Below are 21,779 nucleotides of genomic sequence, written 5' to 3'. Positions count from 1 at the left end.
AGTTTATATTTATTATAAAGTAATTATTAACTGCTTCAGATACATCTCAGATTAGAGATGACACCCCCATTTTCCAAGTAGAAAACTTTAATATTGTTTCCTTAAATTTAGACAATTGTTTTTTATTGCTTTTATATGATCTGAAAGTTTGTTATACAATTTTGTATGTTTAACATTTGTTTGTTTCTGGTCAGTAGCTTTGTTTACTATTTTTACATTGATATTACCACACATTCATTTATTATATGAATGCAGGTCTGAGTTGGTTTTGAAATTTTCAATGAACTTCTTATGTTAGTTACACTTTTTTATATAGAGAGACATGGTAAAGAGGCACCTAGAAGGGTATTTATCTTGAACTGTAGGTAATTGTTCAAACAGTTCATGTTTGCAGTAGACCCAAGCAGCACTCAACAGCCAGTTGGCTGTGTTTAGGCATTTTGTAAGCATCCAGGATTATATGGATGTCATTACTTCCATGATCCAACAAGCTGCTCACACATCCATCCACAGCAGCTCAGGTTATCAAAGAGTCATCTAGTGCTTTCTTAGAACACTGTCCACCATTCCTTAATCAGAGGTTGTACACTGGCTATGCACAAGTTTTAGCTATTTTCTACAGTAGAAACCCTCACAGACTCTACAATGGTAGGATAATAATTAAACAGATTGTATGAATTCTATCATCAGTTCAACTTTTGCAATTATTTGTGTCAAATATTTAACTTTTGGCATCTTACTTTTTCACAACATTTTAAATGGTTAACAGAATTGTTTCAATGTTTTTCTAGAGAGCTACTACATAATCAGTTTGGTGATTACTAGGACACAATACTATTGTTTCTGTCTGTTTATAATGTTTGCATAAAGACTCACTGTTGTTTTCTTTGATATGAGATTTCGGTGTGTTTTGGGAGTGGCTGGGTAAGCCAAAAACAGTTTCATACTCACTAACCAGCTAAATTATTCTGTTATATTTTTCATTCAGTCAATCATTTGCCCCCTTTTCTCAACATTTAATATTTTTCGGAACATTATTTTATCCAAAGCACACTTACCGTCATATATTGACATTGGTTAAAATTCCCCACATGTGCATAAGTATTGTTTCATTCTGTAATATTGCACTACTAGAGCATAAAGTTTAAATATCTGACTTTATTTATGATTAAAACCTTACTCATCATGGTGCAGTAGTACATCACATACAACACACTTTGAAAACATAACAATACACAACACACTCTACATCAGGAAGTTATTTATTTAATGCATTACCTATTGAATTGCAGTCATGTGTAAGTATTATGCATCCTACATTTAATCAAACATCATTTCATGACAAAATGCTACAAAGACATCCATCAATATGCCTGAGATCATAATAGAATTACATTGACATAGAAGCTCTGGAGACAACAAAATTGACTATATAATAGAATTTCCTGGGAAATCAACATTTGCCAAAACACACTGACATTAATCACAGTAATGCAGATGACCTCCTCCTATTAAAACTGTTCATCAGTCTCATTATAACACCAGACTGATAATATTTTCATGACAGGTCACAATTAATTTCTCTCTTGAGATTATTCTTGATACAAAGTTCTGTGTAGTTAGTTCAGCATATCACAAATCAAAATGTAGCTACCCTATTCTTCTACAAATTTTTTTTCACATCACCATGAGACTTTTAAAATTATCAACTATCTGTAGTTTGAAACCTTATATTTTTATTTTAGAAGTGTTACTCTCACAGAGGTACAAGTTTCATTAATTGAATCTTTGTACAGTTACTATTTAGCATGGAGATACATAGCAGGAAAAAAAGACAAGAAAAACAGATCACACTCCATTCTGGCTCAACTGTCTGTGTACTAAACTTGCCTGATTAATTGTTCAATATCTCATGTATATTGGAAAGACAGTAGTTGTTACCAGTTCCCAACTCAATCAAACAGGAATTCTGTGAAGCATAGTAATTGCACTCGGTTCACACACAAGAAAACCAACAAATTGGTTAGAAATGTATTCCAAGGCACTACAAGATAATGAGATTGGTGGTGATCTGTCATTCCCTTGTCTTGTCCTACATCTCCATAGGTTGCAGTATTCAGTCAAAACCATTTGTGATGTATACACCATTAAAATTAATCCTTCATTGTTCAATAGAAAGTACTGTTTTTGAAACACTTATGCAACATGAATTGTGTGAATGACCCTGAATCTGAGTCCAGATATCACACCCACTTCTGTAGAGCACCTCTCACACAAACTAAGCCGGTATTTCCATTTTGATAATCTGTTACCTCTCTCCTTTTACCTTTCCAGAGGCTCTCTCCAAGATCTTCCAGGAACAGCTTTCTCCACTGAAATGATAGTGAGGAATTATTAGACAGCTTAGGAGTTGTTCATCTGTTACATTTAGAAAGGTATGGACACACATCCTGGCTATAAAATTGTGAATCTGTGAATCATCTGTAAGGTGTGCATCAGTGGCTCAATTTATTTTCAGCTTCAGTAAATTTACATTACATAACTTGTCTACAGTGACAGTCATGATACAAATTATTATTTAAATTAAGTACAAAATTTTACAGATTTTCTCAACACCACTTCCAATTTCCAGTATAGTAAATTACATTTCATTTTGTAGAATAGGCAATGCAATGATGAAGATGCACATTCTTTAATGATATAATTTTAACAAATCATTAATTTTATATACATTACTAACAAAACAGAGTAACAAAAATGTGAGGAACAAGTTGTTGCTGGCCTGACACTCAATATCTGATGTTTCACAAAGAAACCATTACCTTTACAAGTCCAGTAACCTCAAAAATTAACAAGTAATAAACTTCAATGGTTACAGATGAATTCCTTTCAGTTTGCCAACTACAGACTCAATCATACAAGGTTAAACACTCCTGTTGGTCATACATATGATATATCAAACTATAATTCCATAAATACATGCCACAATTTTAATTGTTTGCTTGAATAGTAAGCCCCAATAACATTTAAAAGCTTTACAATTTAGATCATTGTGAACTGAATAAAATAATTCAAATATTATTGACTGACTGACAACATAAAATCAATTATTTAATATCTGATAAATTAGCAGAAAAGAAATGCCATTAATGAAAGTATATTACAGAAATAATTTAACAGTTGATGTTCAAAAATACATAAGTACATTCTTCACTTAAGGACAAATCCTGCTTCAGCCACATAACAATGATTGAGCAATGTCATATTACAGTAAATGACAGATATAAATCTATAGGGGTTGATAGTGCCTGTTTGTTTTCTCCTTCAGCAATTTAAATGTTACTTCACAATCTTTAAAAACAGAACAAACAAACAAAAAGTAACAATAAGGACATGGAAAATATCCAAATTTTCAGTTGCTCAACCAAAGATGTCTGGTACAAATCCTGTTGAGATATCATGGAATGAAGTTAACAACAACAACTGGCTGCAAGCCCAAAATCTCTTCAAACATCCGAAGCATCCATCAGCAAAATCAGGTTACAACAGTCTTGTGTTTATGTCAAAAGTCATGCTTTATGAGATAACTTCTGCTTTATATAGCAAATACCAAAGTATTTCAAGAAGCTAAAATTAATGACCTTGCAGCTGTTTCATATTACATCAGAACTGTTTCAGAGAATGTATTCATTGCATGATTTATTCACAAAAATATCTTGCACAGACCTGAAGTTAGAACAGGAATGTGCATGCATATCTTGCAAACTAGCATGGATTACACAGTTGACAGTGAGCTGCTCACTCACCTAAGATTTGGTGGTGATCAACTAACACAATGCTACAAGTGCTAAAAGTCAGTAAGTACAATATTCTGAAGAAATCATACATAGAGCAGCAGTCCTTCAAGTTAAGTCCCATCTCTAATGATCATAGCTGTTGACATGACGTAAAACAGCTATCTACCTTCTTCCTTGTTTAGTCATCAGTCTCCTGACTGATTTGATGCAGCTAGACACAGATTCTCCTCATGTGCCAACTGCTTCATTTCACAGTATCACTCAGGTGCTGAAATTATCTGCTGTGTGTATTTGATGATGATGATTGGTTTGTGCAGCACTCAATTGTACAGTTATCAGCACCCATACACATGCCCAACCTTTGCTCAGTCCAATCTCACCACTTTCAGGAATGATTATGAAATGATTAGGACAACACAAACACCCAGTCATCTCAAGGGAGGTGAAAATCTCTGACCCTGCCAGTGTGTATTTGAGTTAATGGTAGTATGTCAAATAAGTGTCTTTAAATGCAAATTGGGTAGCCAAAAACATAATTATAGGAAAGCATCTCAGGCAGCTTGTTTGCAGAGCCCAACAGCAGCTGCCTGTTGTCACTAAAGTGCCATCAGCTTCTTATCAGTGCTATATGTGGCACAAGAATTTTTCTCTTAAAAATAATTTTTATCACAATCAACAGGATAATTAAGGTTTGTAGCAACAGGCATTGCACACTTGTACATCATACACATTACAGAGTCATTCTGAATGGAATTGGAGAGATCATTTACAAACTGGCCATAAAATCCACAAGACTTGCAGGTATTTGCAATTCTTAATTGAAAATGAATTTCTGCAGTGGAAAAAAAGGGAATATACAACACATCTGTTAAAATACATGAGCCTACTACCTCTACAGTTGCCTTCAGTCAGGAACCTTTAACTCCAAATGTAAAGACACAAGACATCTTAAATTGACAGGCACCAATGAAATGAATGGAAAGTGTCCTGCAGAGATGACATTACTTGTACTCAGAGATGAAATTACTTGTACTCACAGGTGGAGCATACCAAGTGGATTTTGTGTCATTCTACAATCGTTATAAGCAAGAGTTAAGCCAACTACCACTGAGTAAACCCCAGCTATAGACACTGCAATAGGAATTCCATTTGACAAAGCTCTGGACAATGTACAAACAAGTTTGCAGGATTCAAACCTGCAGAGAATCCATTTGACTATCAAGCAGAGCTTGTGTAACATTTCAACAAGACAAGACCTGCACTCCATATCAGTCTGGCATCATAATGACACAATCAATGCCAGTACTTGGGTAAAAAATAAGAAATTTTGTGTGTGTGTGTGTGTGTGTGTGTGTGTGTGTGTGTGTGTGTGTGTGTGTGTAAAAGCTTACCCATGAACATCAAGGAAACTGTCATACTAGGTATAATGACAAATGCACATAGTGAAATGTTATCAAATATTCACAGAACTCATGGGCCTAGCAGGTATGGCTTTGAAGTTGTCACTCTATTATAACAATATGTTTCCAAGTGCTTTCCTAATTTCAGACGGGAAGTATGTCAAGTCACAGGTTGGACTAATTTGCCTCAATGTGTTCATGACAGAGGTGACAGAGTTGTACAGTATTGCATGGAACAGGAGCTCCTAAGAGTTCCCATGATAATATCTTCATAGAAAAAAGTTCTATGAACAAAATTATATTACAAAACCAATAGTCAATGGCCTCTCACACCATGACATGCAGTTCCTTCTGTTAAATGTTAATACTGAACAGGATATAGAACCTGTTAAAACTGAGCTGAAGAGGGTAATCAATAAGCCAAAAATTGATTATTTTAGGACACTCCTCAGAGACATTCACTGGACTGATGTTTACAGTGCTCATGGCATGAATGAAAAATATAACATTTTAGCTAATAACATACTTACCTTATTTGAACACTGTTTTCCCCCAAAACCAAGGTTAGACCAAAGTCTACAAAGAAGCCATGGATTACTCAAGGAATAGGGGTATATTGTAAAACAAAAAGAAAACTGTATCTGTCAATCCGAAACAGTTCGGATGTTGATGCTATAGCACATTACAAGAAATACTGCAAAATATTAAAGACTGTAATAGAAACATCAAAGCAAATATATTACAAGGAACAGATAGTCATATAAGATAACAAAATACAGACAATATGGGATTTAGTAAAGGACAAGACGAGTAGAACCAGATATAATGAGGGAAGAATAGCATTAAGAGTAAATGATACATTGGTGACAGATGTGTATAGTGTTGCAGTCGTTTTTAACAAACACTTTATAACTGTTACTGAAAAGTTGGGGTTGTCAGGTTCTGTAGCTGCTGCTATGGAATACCTCAGACCACACATTTCAAGTAACTTCCATAATATGAATTTGACCCTCACTACCCCCACCAGAATTAATGTCCATCATAAAATCTTTAAAATCGAAACCATCTAGTGGGTATGATGAAATATCAACAAAATTAATTAAATAATGTGATTCTGAGTTAAGTATCATATTAAGCTCTCTGTAACCAGTCATTTATCAGTGGAATATTTCCTAAATGGTTGAAATATGCTATAGCATCAAATTTTCGTCCAATTTCAATTTTGCCAGCATTCTCAAAAATTCTAGAAAAAGTAATGTACAATTGGCTTTATAAACTAATTATCTCAAATAACATACTGTCAAAGTCACAGTTCAGATTTCTAAAGGGTTTTGATATTGAGAAGGCTGTCTACACTTACAGTGAAAATGTGCTTAATTCATTAGAGCAAAAAATTGCAGGCAACTAGTATATTTTGTTATCTCTCAAAGGTATTTGACTGTCTAAATCACAATATCCTTTTAAGTAAATTAGAATATTATGGTGAATCAGGAAATGCTGCAAAATGGTTCAAATCTTGTATCTCTGGAAGGAAACAAAGGGTGTTATTAGGAAAGAGACATGTATTAAGCTATCTGGCATCATCCAACTGGGAACTAATTACATGTTTGATCCCACAAGGTTCCATTTTAGGACCCTTACCTTTTCTTGTGTATCTCAATGAGCTTTCATCAGTAACATTACCAGATACCAATTTCATTTTGTTTGCTGATGATACAAACATTGCAATAAATAGCAAATCAAGTGTAGTCTTAGAAAGATCAGCTAATAAAATATTTGTGGACATTAATCACTGGTTCCTAGCCAATTCTTTGTCACTACACTTTGAAAAAACACACTAAATGCAGTTCAGAAATTGTATGGAGTTTCCCACGAGTATATGCCTAACATATGATGAGAAGCAGATAGAAGAAGTGGACAGTGTTAAATTCTTGGGATTACAGCTTGAGAATAAATTCAACTGGGAGGAGCACACCACAGAACTGCTGAAGCATCTTAACAAATCTCTATTTGCAATGCAAATTGCCTCAGACATAGGGAATATAAAAATGAAAAAGCTGGCATACTATGCTCACTTTCATTCCCTAATGTCATATGGGATTATTTTTTTGGGGTAATTCATCAAGCCAAGCTAAAGTTTTCCAAGCACAAAAACGTGCAGTAAGAGTTATATGTGGTGTGAACTCAAGAATGTCCTGCTGAACCCTCTTTAGGGAACTTGGGATTCAAACCACTGCTTCTCAACATATTTATTCCTGAATGAAATTTGTCATTAAAAATATATCACTCTTTCAAACCAACAGCTCAATTCATGGAATCAATACTAGAAATAAGAATAATCTTCACAAGGATTTAAAGCCACTTACTCCTGTACAAAAAATTGTGCATTATTCAGCAACACAAATTTTCAATAACTTGCCAGCAGCCATAAAAAGCTTAACAACCAATGAAATTCGAGTTTGAGAGAGGCCTAAAGGATTTATTGGTGGACACCTTCTTCTACTCCATTGATGAATTTCTCAATAGAGCCAACTGATTTGTGTGTGTGTGTGTGTGTGTGTGTGTGTGTGTGTGTGTGTGTGGTAATTTCAGTGCAGTAATCTGTTCATTGTAAGTAAGTATTGTAGTAGTTCTATTACATGTTGATTAGCTTATAAATAAAAAAAATTTGTTATTTTTAATTCAGTGAATTAGTGTTTGTAAAATGATTCTTTCTTATAGTGTTTATTAGAAAATGACAATCATTCCACTTGGGACCAGTGGAAGGTATAGTAGCTCATTTGTATCTGTTGTAAATATTTTTCATGTATTATGGTTTTTCTGATATGTTCTACATCCTGGAGGACCTCCTCACAATGGATTTATTTATTTTTCATCATCCCAATTTATTTATTTATTCATACATGGAACAATAAATATTGTATGGATGTCATCAGTTTACAACACATGAGAACTGAGGAATGATCACATTTGTGACATAGGATTTGTCAGGATACATTTTAACAACTGTGTAATATTTTTATATTTTTTTTCTATGCTGAATTCATATGAATCTATGTTATGTTTAATACAATATATAGCTATTAAGTGTTTTTATAACATAATTTCTTATGTGCTTGACAGACATATTCCTTGATGTTGTCATTTCATTTGTCACATTTATGATATCATATATTCTTATACAGTTGAGCAGAGCTATTCACTTATACAGTAGTGATATTTTTTAAGCATTCGGTTCTTAATCTTCTTATGTGCTTGACAGACATAATCATTGATGTAATTTCATTTGTCACATTGACTTAAACATACACTCCTGGAAATGGAAAAAAGAACACATTGACACTGGTGTGTCAGACCCACCATACTTGCTCCGGACACTGCGAGAGGGCTGTACAAGCAATGCTCACACGCACGGCACAGCGGACACACCAGGAAACGCGGTGTTGGCCGTCGAATGGCGCTAGCTGCGCAGCATTTGTGCACCGCCGCCGTCAGTGTCAGCCAGTTTGCCGTGGCATATGGAGCTCCATCGCAGTCTTTAACACTGCTAGGATGCCGCAACAGCGTGGACATGAACCATATGTGCAGTTGACAGACTTTGAGCGAGGGCGTATAGTGGGCATGCAGAGGCCGGGTGGATGTACCGCCGAATTTTTCAACACGTGGGGCGTGAGGTCTCCACAGTACATCGATGTTGTTGCCAGTGGTCGGCAGAAGGTGCACGTGCCCGTCGACCTGGGACCAGACCGCAACGACGCACGGATGCACACCAAGACCATAGGATCCTACGCAGTGCTGTAGGGGACCGCACCGCCACTTCCCAGTAAATCAGGGACACTGTTGCTCCTGGGGTATTGGCGAGGACCATTCGCAACCGTCTCCGTGAAGCTGGGCTACGGTCCCGCACACCGTTAGGCCGTCTTCCGCTCACGCCCCAACATCGTGCAGCCCGCCTCCAGTGGTGTCGCGACAGGCGTGAATGGAGGGACGAATGGAGACGTGTCGTCTTGAGCGATGAGAGTCGCTTCTGCCTTGGTGCCAATGATGGTCGTATGCGTGTTTGGCGCCGTGCAGGTGAGCGCCACAATCAGGACTGCATACGACCGAGGCACACAGGGCCAACACCCGGCATCATGGTGTGGGGAGCGATCTCCTACACTGGCGGTACACCGCTGGTGATCATCGAGGGGACACTGAATAGTGCACGGTACATCCAAACCATCATCGAACCCATCGTTCTACCATTCCTAGACCGGCAAGGGAACTTGCTGTTCCAACATGACAATGCACATCCACATGTATCCCGTGCCACCCAACGTGCTCTAGATGGTGTAAGTCAACTACCCTGGCTAGCAAGATCTCCGGATCTGTCCCCCATTGAGCATGTTTGGGACTGGATGAAGCGTCGTCTCACACGGTCTGCACGTCCAGCACGAACGCTGGTCCAACTGAGGCGCCAGGTGGAAATGGCATGGCAAGCCGTTCCACAGGACTACATCCAGCATCTCTACGATCGTCTCCATGGGGGAATAACAGCCTGCATTGCTGCGCAAGGTGGATATACACTGTACTAGTGCCGACATTGTGCATGCTCTGTTGCCTGTGTCTATGTGCCTGTGGTTCTGTCAGTGTGATCATGTGATGTATATGACCCCAGGAATGTGTCAATAAAGTTTCCCCTTCCTGGGACAACGAATTCACGGTGTTCTTATTTCAATTTCCAGGAGTGTATATTTTTATACATTTGTGCAGAGATATTCACTTATGCTATAATAACATTTGTCATGGATGTGGTTCTTTATATTCTAATACAGTTGAGCATACAAATTCACTTACACTGTAATAACATTTATCAAACATGTGATTCTTTATAACAGTTTTAAATTTTTCCTCATTTTCCAGCTCTTTGATATGTTTTGGTAGTGCTTTAAAAATTTTGATGCCTTGATTACATACATGTTTCTGACTTCAGGTCCTTGTTACAGCTTGTAGGTGGAGATCTTTACATTGCTGTGTATCATACTTATGATAGTCTGTATTTGTATTCATTTTGTCCTGATTTCTTTTGATCACCAACAGACATTTCAGAATGTATAATGATGGAATTGTTAAAATTTTCAATGCTTTAGAAAGGGGCCTATAGTGTATTTGAGATGTGCTCTGGGTTATTATCCAAATAGTGTGTTTTTGTAATTTGAAAATTTCATTTAGACGACAATTTCTTTTTCCCCAAAATACTACCCCATACGATGCAATGGCCTGAAAATAGCCAATATATACTAATCTGGTACAGTCATTACTACAAACTCTTGAACTTATTCCAAGTACAAAACATGCTGAATTTAGTTTTAGTGCTAAGCTCACCATATGGTCCTTCCAGTTTATCTTCTCATCAATGTGCATACCCAGGAATTTTGCACCATGTACTCTTTCAAGTTGTTTGCACTCCATGGTGGGATTTAGGTCAGCATGTTCACTTATTTTTCCATATTGCACATAATTAGTTTTTTGGCATTCAGTGTTAGCTTTTTTGCACTAAACCATTTTTGTATATCTTGTAGGATGTGGTCCACAGTACTGTGCAATGACTGCTTCATATCACTAACTATTAAACTAGTATCATCAGCAAATAACATGATTCTAGCTTTCCTCTCTGCCACCTGAATATCATTAATGTAAATGAGGAACAGCAAGGGGGCTTAACGCACTTCCTTGGGGTACTCCTACTGTGACCTCCCTTGGATGTGATCTTAATTTAATTTTTTGGTTAACATTCGGTGCTGTAATTTCAACCACCTGCATCCTCTTTTCCAGATACAACTCAAACCACTTTTTTACCATTCCTCTGATACCAATAGCTTCAAGCTTTTCCAAAAGTATGCCGTGGTCAACAGAGTCAAAGGCTTTTGACAAATCTAGATTTATCCCAACTACGCTTTTTCACTCTTCCAGTTTACTGATTATTTCTTTTGTGTATTCCAGTACAGCTGTTTCAGTACTTCTCCCAGCTTGAAATCTATGCTGATTACTGTTTATCAGATTGTGGATATTAAGATAATGTGTGACTCTGTATTTCAATAGTATCTCTAAAACCTTAGAGAAAGATGGTAAAAGTGGAATGAAAGTAAATCTAATCTAATCTAATCTAAAGATTAGATTGTACCATACATGTAGACAGAGCATGAAAAACTAATGTCAAGAGTAAAATTGCAGATCTGCATAAAACAAATGAGGCATACCACTTCATTAAATCAGTGCTACTGATCAGAAATGTAAATACATTTGCAGAATCACTGCAGAGGCTCAGCAGTGACCCTGAAACATCAGGATTCACTTCATACTTCAAACCCCACTATGAGGGAAATGTGCAGTGTTTGGCATACTGTCCTAAGTGTATCCCAGTCTCAACACCAACATGCATGTGGAGAGTGTGCATGGGAGCTCAAAGGAGATACATGGTAATGTAAAGCATACATAGTGACTGGACAGAGGAATATCTATTTTGATCTCACCAGGTACAGCCAAGATGGCTGACAGCCTTATACCAAATTAGGAGGAAAGCTTACAAGCAAAGTGCAGGACATTTATCATCACCACAAAACCAGTTTGTTAATGGACAGGATCCTCATCACTACAGTAGATGGTAGTTCAGAGCCACCATGTTCAAACTTTTGCAAGGTTTACAGTGTCAAATATAACAGAGTAAACTGTGAATCATAATTAACATGCACTGAATGCAGACTGCACATACATAGGTAATTTGTACATATGTGGACTACACTATTAGATTTGTTATGTTTAAGCACATTCACATTCATTGCCAAGATGAGTGTGGTTTAAGATCCCCTGGAAAGTCCAGAAATATCAAATTGATTGATTAGCAATGAGAGAAAAGAAATTTCCACCAAAGCAGAAACCTACTTCTACAGCACTGTAGACATCATTAGCTTACTTAAATGTTCTCCACTATTCTCAGTGGAATGACAGAAAGTGAATTACAGTTAGCTAAAAAAAGCAGTGTTATCTTTAATGCAAATATAGGTACTGTTCAACCTCAAAAGTTTCTTCAGAGAAATGGATAGGCACCAGTAAAGAAAACTTATACCACAAACTAGGCTCTTTTCTACCAAGGCAAAAACAACACATAACATTTCTCTGGCTGTGAAGAAATCTAGTTCTTCACAATTGGACCTGTAAATAAATCAACATCAGATTAAATTCAATTAGACATGACATTACATTAATACTTGTTCCATACATCATGAATACAACACATCATAATGAAGTCAAGTGCACCAATTTAACAAAAGCTTTCTTTGCATGACATATTTCATTTTTCTTTATTTTAATATATTTGTTATTGTAAAATTACTAACTATCTCCAACAATTCATCCGCTGATCAGTTGTCATTCAGAAAATCTTTAATTTATTTTCAAATGCTGGTTGGCTATGTGTTACACGCTTGACACTGTTTGTCAATTGACCAAAGACTTTATGGCAATACAATTCACCACTTTCAGTGCCAAAGTTAGATTTAAACCAGAATAGTGAGAATCAGCATTTCTAATAATGCTATAGCTATGGATATTGCTCTTGATTTTGAACAGAGATGGGTTATTAATAACAAATTTCTCAAGTAAAATGATAGGCTTCAGATGATTTGTAGAATACAGTGGATATGCAATCAGTCTACAAAGGGGATTGCTTATAAATAACTTATGCAACCAGTTCTAGGATATTGCTCAAGTGTTTCAGACCCACATCAAATTAAGATGAACATGGGGTATTTGAAAGTATATAGAGAAGGGCACCACAAATGGATTGATCCATGGGAACATGTCACAGAGATACTGGAGAAACTCAACTGGCAGGCTCTCGAAGACAGACTTAAATGGTCCCAAGGAAGAAATAATGACTAGGAATATACCACAACACCTTACATATAACTCACATAGGGATCAAGAGGATAACATTATAATAAATACAGCATACACGGAGGCATTCAATCATTCTTCCAACCTCCATACATGAATGAAAAGGGAGAAACCCTAATAACTGGTACAATGGCATGTACCCTCTGCCATACACTCCATAGTGGTTTACAGAGTATAGATATAGATGTGGATGCAGATATATTTTGAAGATACTGTGTATCCCCTTGTTCCTGAATAAATGTCTGCAATATGATCTAGGGTGGGCTCCAGCTATTATTATAATTACGCACTTTTGTGCAATGAATACTTGTTTTCCTAAATGAACAGTAACCCTCCATGGTAAGCTAAATTACTAGGTTAATCACCAAAATTTGAAATAACCCTAATTGCATAAGTACTGAACTCAGACATTTCAGAGGATCACTACTGTCTTTCTTCCAGTTCTACATCTCATCAATACACTCAACCAAACATTCTGAGCAATCGCCCCTAGCTACAGATTTTATTAATAACGTTAGGCAGTTTACTCTGCAGAACAGTATCAACTGTGTGTTACCAAAATTTAACAAGACTACATTTGCAGAGAACCACCTAATAACATTCTGAAAGACATTATTTACAATTCTGTCAGCTGATTCTTGTTGGTTTGGTGTGATTATTATACTTGCATAATCAGAAAAAAGAACTAGCTTTGCATCTTCATGAATATAGACTGGCAAGTCACTAATATATACTGTATTAAGGATCTGGACCCATCACTGTACACTATGGAACCCTTTTCTTGATATGTCCCCAGTCTGAGGACTGTGCTAATTCTTGTGCATTATGTGAACTGTTTATTTTCAGCATTCTGCATTCTTACAGTTAGATATCAATTCAACCATTTTTGCACTGTCTCACTGATACCACAATACTTAAGCTTCTCTCAAAGAATTTCATTATTTACAGAATCCATTGGGTGATTACTTATTCAGGGCAGTCAACATTTGATCAGTGAAAATATATGTAACATCATCTACTGAACAGCCTTTCTGGAAACTAAACTGACAGTTTCTTGGTACTTTATTTTTTGAAATATGCAAAGCTACTCTTGAATACATGATCTTTTCAAGAATTTAGGATGAGGCTGTCAGAAAACAGAGTGGGTGGCAGTTGTTGGTATCAGACCTTTTCAAGCAATGGTTTAACAATTGTATATTTATTTGTATCAGGAAAAATTGTCTGTTTCAGTGAGCTATGACATTTGTGGTTCAGAATCCTACTTACCTGTTGGGAACAAGCAATTAATAACTTTTTGTTGCAAACAAGCTTTTAGTAACTTGGTGGGAACATTTTTAATTCCAAGTAAGCTTTTGCTTTTGACAGACTTTACTATTTTCCTAATTTCAGAATGAGAAGTGGGTCAAATTTTACAGCCTTCCCTTTTCTTACATTTTCACAGTGGGTGTTCGTCATTTGTCTCTCATTGATTTGTACAGTTATTCCATGCAGTGTTGCTTGTCTATTACTACTGACAAGTCTACCCAAACACTGCTGTTCTTGATCATTAAGTGAAAGCTGTTGGCCACTGCATTCTCTGTGGTGTGAGATAATACCTGAAATTTGGTATTCTCAACATACTCTTGACACCGTGGATCTTGGACTGTGGCACCAGACAACAAATGCAAGTGCCTTTGCTAACAGCACCTCACCTGTACTGCCTCCCCTGGGATTGAGACGATATCAGTTGGACTGTACATGACTGAAAAACTGTGGCCTCTTCAGGAGAATCCCAATTTCAGTTCGCAAGAGCTGATGATAGTGTTCAAGTCTGGTGCAGACCCCCCAAAGCCGTGGATCCAAGTTGTCAACAAGGCATTGTGCAAGCAGGTGGTGGCTCTCTAATGGTGTACACTGTGTTTAGATGGAATGGACTAGATCCTGTGGTCCAACTGAACCAATCATTGACTGGAATTGGTTCTATTCAGCTAATTCGAGACCATTTGCATCCATTCACACCAAGCAAGGTGGCACAGGTTAGCACACTGGGCTCGCATTCTGGAGGACAACATTTCAAACCCGCATCCAGCCAGCCTGATATAGGCTTTCTGTGATTTGCCTAAATCACTCCAGGTAAATGTCAGGATGGTTCCTATGAAAGGGCACAGCTGATTTCCTTCACAATCCTTCCCTAATCCCATGGCACCAATGACCTGGCTGCAAGGTCCCTCCCCCAAATCAACCAACCAACTCACAATCACATCCTTTCAAGGAGTTCATGTTTCCAAATATGTCACCTGACCACAATTGTTCACAACTGGTTTTAGGAACATTCTGCAGAATTCGATCAAATGATATGGCCACCTAGCTCACCTAACTTGAATCAAATAAAACATTTATGGGACCTAATTGACAGACCAATTCATGCACAAAATCCTGCACCATCAATACTTTCACAATTGTGGCCAGCTGCAGAGGCAGCATTGCTCACTATTTCTGCAGCAAACATCATACATTCACACTGCCATCATCAGGTGCTTTGTAAATACAGAAGTAAGTTATGGTCATTATATAATGGTCAGTAACTATGATCAGAAAAGTTATAATACATTCACTTGGAGTTTTTACCTTACATGTGATGTCATTGCTGGCAAGTCCTGTCTTTTATTTGTAGAATTACTAGTTTCTCCTTATATGTACATTGGAGACATATATCTGAGTTTACTCAGTTTTTATGTATGCTATTTCCCACCTGACAGCTTAGACGATTCGATCATCAATATTGCATGTTTACTATAATTACCACCTCAAATAAGTAATGTGTGTAAATTCAGTTTTTTTTATTATTGTTATAGATTTGATTCTATTTATGTTTTCGTCTGGAATTTCTTTTAGTTTCAGTTAAGGTTATTTATTTTCTATTTTTCATAACAATTTTGTTATTGTCTATGATTTGTGAAGTTTTCTTGGTGTTATGTTTTTATACCGTACTCTTCATGTTGTTATCACCATAACTATGCATATGTATTATTTAGTGTCTCTCATTCATTACTTTACCCATTTCCTTGCATTATAATGTGAATAAAATTACTGTGTCCTTTTTGTGCTTTGGGTAGCTTCTTCATTCAGTAACTTTGTGGGGCTGCTGTATGCAGATTAGATTAGATTAGATTAGATTAATACTTGTTCCATAGATCATGAATACGACACTTCGTAATCATGATCTATGGAACAAGTATTAATCTAATCTAATCTAATCTAATCTAATCTGCATACAGCATGTGAATTAATTTCTATTTCATTGAGGAAGTTCGTGATTGCCCCCTTATGCATAATGTGGCTCATTTCTAGTGCATCATTTCAAAACAGGAGTTATCAAGGACATTAGAAAAATGTTATAAAATCACTGTAATGTGGTGTATTATTACATGAATTATTCTTCCTTACTTGCTAATATCAAAAGAGTTTTTGTACTGCAGAAGCAAGCCTTGAGGATCATAGCAGACATAACACCAGGAACTTCTTGCAAAACCCTATTCATTATACACAATATTCTCACAGTTTATGCCATGTACATACTAGAAATAATAGTGCTACTGAAATAAGACACTATGATCAAAAAGAAGCATGGATATTCACAACCATGAAACAATGCATAGAAAAGATTTTCATATGGTTAACAGAACATTAACTTTAACAGTGAAAAGCCCCTATGTCAAAGGAGCTGTTTTTAATAACTTGCTACCAAAGGACGTTAAGTTATTGACAAGGGATACTTTAAAAAAAGCGAGTCGAGCAGTGACCTATCCAGAAATGCAATTATAACTTGAATTTATCACAAATTAAAATTTAATAAGAAATAGTCTATCAAAAAAGTTGTAATTGTAAAAACTTTATTCTTAGTTGAAATGCACATGCATGTAAAATTACATGTTACAAGCAATACATTGAAATGAGTGGAATTGAACTGAATTGCTATGTTGCACTGGTGACCTCGCAAGAACAAAATATTCCACGTATTATAGATACCAGTCCTCCCCACTTTCAAGTCAGCCTGACAAGGCTGAATTGTCTTCAGTCCTGAGGTCAGATATGACATAGTATCTCAAGTCTACTTCTGCAGCAGTTCCAGGTGGGAGAGGGGACTGCAGTCCTGAAGTCCAAATCATGAACACATCTCAGGTCTTACCCACCTGCTTTCAGAGCAATACACTCTGCACTGAAGTAAACATTTAATCATAACTCAGACAGGACGCATTACTTCCAAGTAACAACAATACACATAAAGATTTATTTATTTATTTATTCTTCCAAAAAATCATTCCACATTGTGGGACACAGAACAAACACAAAACACATCAGTAACATAACACAACACAGTAAAAATACAGTATTATTTCCACAGATACATAAATTTCAGCTCTATCCACAAAAAATCTTACACTCCTTGCAGTAGCTGCATTGTCTTCTTTCAGGTCTCTTGTATCTCAAATGTTCTACAGATTCTGTTACTCATTTGAAGCAATGACCTAATAAGAATCCCTTTCAGGTTTTATAAAAGAGTGTGAAGGACAGTATGACTATCAACTTATATGTAAGGCTATTGTAAATTTGGACACCACTGTTTGTTGCAGAAGTTTTGTAGCATGAAGTCCTTACTGACTGGACATCAAGCTTAGCCCTTTGTCATGTATCACACTCATGGATATTAAAATTTTCATTTATCTCCTTTACATTTTTTTTTTTTTGACATACCTACAGATATCTAAATGTACATACAGGGAAGTAGGAGAACTGACAAGTTTTGACAGAAAGGTTTGCAAGAATTTGTTTGTCAAGCATGTTGCATTGCTCCTACTGTTCTTTTCTTTATTGGGTTATGGAAATGATTCATCTAGGTGTTGTATTGCCCCAGAACACAATTCCATACAATACGCTGCTATGGAATTGAGCAAAGTAGACAATTGAGACAGACAGTGCTAAAACTTGCTTTAACATACAGTAATCCTAGCCTGTAACATCTTTTATTCAGTGTCCATTTATTTTATTTACATGTTTATGCCATAAAACTTGGTTTCCATGGAAGATGAAATTTTATTGAAGTTTTCTGTCTGACTGATGTATACATCATCACCTTTTAAACAAAATTTAGGAATGTTGCTTCTTTGGTGTTCATTAGCAGTTTGTAAAAATAAATAAATAAATAAAATAAAAAAAACTTTGTGACTCAACATTTAGGTATAAATCATTTATGTATAGGAGAAAGCTTTCTGCATCTGAGAAACATATCATAATATTTTCCTTCAATTCATTTATTTGTATTTTCAAGTACAATGTGAACTGTCTGTACTTGGAGCTTCTCCAACAGAATTTTGTGGCCTAGTATGTCACAGTGGTCAAGTATAAAATCATAGATGGCAATAGTTATTCATTTACTCTTCCTGAATCCATGCTGAGTATCAGTGACAAGTTCATTTATCTCTAAATATTTAATCTATTACATATTACTTTTTCTGTGATTATTGCAACCTGACAATAAAGCAATTAACCTATAGTTTTCTTTAATTGAGTTCTCTCCTTTCTTGTGAATAGGAACCAATTTAATCAATTTTTAAACAGTCTGTATGTGTGCCTATCAGAAAACAGGAATTGACTATATCTGCAAGAGGCAATCTGCTAATACATGACTTTATGAGGCAGCCAGTAATACCATCAACTGCTAATAATTTTCTCTAAGAGTTGATGCAACATAAATGTTTTCATCTGGAGTTGTTTCACAAACAGAAATTGAACAGAACATGACTCCTCTTTCTTTTTCTGTTTCTTTCTAGAATCTGTTTTGTCACTGACTAGTAAATAAAACCTGAAATGATTTTTGGTGCAATGCAGATCAGTTACACTCTTGTTCTCATGGTTCAGAGTGATATTTTCATTTTAGGGGACACTTTATTTCTTTTCTCGTTCATTATTTTCCCATTGATAGAACCCCCAAAACTCAGGGGTTGTAATATATCAGAATGACCAAGACCTATGGTTTGGGAGAGAAGGGTGAGTCACACCAAAGAATGCAGAAAAACACTGGCAAGTATGTCATTGATTTTATTGTATTAGAGGTACACAGCAGGTCTTCAGCTGATCTCAGTGATGGCACCACATACAATGCATGTATGGCTCAACAACAATGCCAATGCCAGAATCTGCTACATCAGCATCTAGCACCAAGCCTTGCAGACATAGTTGGTACTCCTACTGACAACACAGTTAAGTGGCTTTCATGTGTGCTGGGCTTTATCTGGAAGCCAAGAAGACGGCTAGCTGTTCCCTCAAGCACAACTCATGGACCTAATGTAGCGCACCAAAGAGAAACAGCCAAACACTGTGATTGTAGTGACACTTAGCAGCTCCGGCCATCCACCCACACCAGCTCAGTTGGTGACCACAGACAGCTCTGCACACTGTAGACTGCAAGTTCATGCCCTGGCCCCACCCCTCAGACAGCAGCATGCAGTCAGTATCATCCAGAGAGCAGAAGCTAGCAGCCCTCTCACTCCTTCTACCAAAGCAGCTCCAGCGTGCAGCCTACCTCACCCCTGCTATGACTAGTCTGGATATTAGAGGTTGGTGGTAGTTTCAGCAGCCCACTTGGCCACCGATATTCTTCACCAGGAGGTTGTCATGGTTGGCCTGCAACTTATAGAATCTCATTCTCTGCAGTTTAAACACAGACGGAATGGCAATGCCACTGGCACCATTTGAGCCTCTGGGCTCACTTATTTACACATCTTTTGCCTACACCTGTGAGGTAGCTCCTCTACAGGAGACAAGTGGAGTGCTCTTTAATAATTACATCAGCTTTCCTCAGCTTGCTTTGCCCCTACACACAGGTCACTACATACAGTTATAACTGCAATGTGTGGCTTCTGCACACCATGTGCCCTGTGCTGATCTAATTACTGCACAACAGTATACAGTGCCCACCAGGCTATGCTTGCAAACAGTGTTATAAGCCTGCCTCACATTGCAGACATCTGCCATCCATGTGACAATCAGTCCCATAACTACTACCTTCCAGCCATACCTGCACAAAATTGACAATAATTCCCCAAATTCACTTATTTGTTGCACAGCACATAACAAACTTAGTACTGGCCATTTTGTTTGCCTAGCATATCAGTCTGAATAAATTTCTGAAGTTGGGGGGGGGATGTTATTGCTTTGTCTGTGTCTCAGTAACTACCTTTCCCTAAAAGTTGAGATTTTGAAGTCTGGTGTTATCCATCTCTTTGCCTTTGAAATTTTGCCTCGTATTACTTGTATTTTGAAAGGGAATGATGCAATTTCAAAGCAATGACTGAGGACATACATATAAGTTTTCTTTACACAAAATAATTTTTTTTAGTTGCTACTTCACGTCTAAGAATTCATCTATTGAGTAGAAGGAGCTCTCATTCAAAACTTCTTTTAATATGCTTTCAAATGTTGGTTGGCTATATGTCAGACTTTTAATACTATTTGGAAAAATATTCTGAGAGTCAATTTGCAGAGAACCACTTAATAATTTTCTGAAAGAAATTATTTGCACCAATTTCCTCAGTTGATTCTTGCTTCTTTGGTGTGATTACTATACTTGTATCATCACCAAAAAGAACTAGCTTTGCATCTCCATGAATATAGCATGGCAAGCCATTAATGTATATTTAAAAAAAAAATAAGGGACCCAAGGCTGAACCCTGTGGTACACCGTTCTTGATACCTCCCCAGTTACAGGACTCTGCTGGTTTTTGCAGACTATCTCTACTGTTAATTTCAACCTTCTGCATTCTTCCAGATAAGTATGAATTAAACCATTTGCACTGTCCCACTCATACAACAATACTTAAGCTTATCTAGAAGAATGTCATGATTCAGACAATCAAAAGCCTTTGAGAAATCACAAAATATCCCAATGGGTGATTATCAGTTATTCAATGCATTTAATATTTGATCAGTGAAAGCATATTTATCACTTTCTGTTGAAATGCCTTTCCGAATACAAAACTGACATTTTCTTTCTACTTCATTTTTACAAATATGTGATGCTATTCTTGAATACATTAATCTTTGAAGAATTTTGGGTACCACTGACAGAAGTGAGACTGGGTGGTAGTTCTTAGCATCAGATATATCGCCTTTTTTATGCAATATTTTAACAATAGCATGTTTCAGTCTACCTGGAAAAATGCCCTGTTTCAGTGAGCTACTACATATGTGGCTGAGAATTCTACTTACTTGTTGGGAACAAGCTTTTAGTACTTTGTTGGAAATGCCATCAATTCCATGTGAGCTCTTACTTTTGAGTGACTATTATTTTCCTAATTTCAGTAGGAGAGGTGGGCTAAATTTAAATTTTATTAAATTGTATAAGTACTTCCTCTTCCATATACTGTCTTCCATTTTCTAATGAATAACTGGATCCTATTTTCTCTCCAACACTTAAAAATGACTTTTAAAAATGTTTCCTACTTCTCACTTCTTGTTAACAAACTTCTCATTGTGTTTGATAGAAATGCAGTCTTCCTGGCTCTCAGTTGTCCTGTTTCTCTTTTAACAATATTACAAATTGTTTTAATTTTATCATCAGATGTGCTAATCCCAGACATAAGGCACATGTACTTCTGGACTTTTTAAT

The 21,779-nt window shown here is 36.6% G+C and overlaps 1 protein-coding gene and 1 long non-coding RNA gene across 2 annotated transcripts in view; one reads left to right on the top strand and one right to left on the bottom strand.

Moving 5' to 3' along the window:
* Nucleotides 1-21,779, top strand: part of LOC126278557 (uncharacterized) — a 45,015-nt gene that overhangs the window by 2,182 nt on the left and 21,054 nt on the right. The window contains exon 2 of the long non-coding RNA XR_007550722.1: nt 2,335-2,435. This is a non-coding gene — a long non-coding RNA (uncharacterized LOC126278557). The remainder of the gene's footprint in view (nt 1-2,334; nt 2,436-21,779) is intronic.
* Nucleotides 1,304-21,779, bottom strand: part of LOC126278554 (uncharacterized) — a 95,669-nt gene continuing 75,193 nt past the window's right edge. The window contains exon 3 of the mRNA XM_049978747.1: nt 1,304-2,372. Within this exon, the coding sequence (XP_049834704.1) occupies nt 2,244-2,372 (129 nt within the window). The 3' untranslated portion in view covers nt 1,304-2,243. The remainder of the gene's footprint in view (nt 2,373-21,779) is intronic.

Source organism: Schistocerca gregaria, chromosome 6, assembly GCF_023897955.1.
Source record: "Schistocerca gregaria isolate iqSchGreg1 chromosome 6, iqSchGreg1.2, whole genome shotgun sequence".
Classification (NCBI taxonomy): Eukaryota; Metazoa; Arthropoda; class Insecta; order Orthoptera; family Acrididae; genus Schistocerca; species Schistocerca gregaria.
The sequence above is the reverse complement of the archived record's forward strand: the minus strand, read 5'-3'. Positions and strand labels throughout refer to the sequence as shown.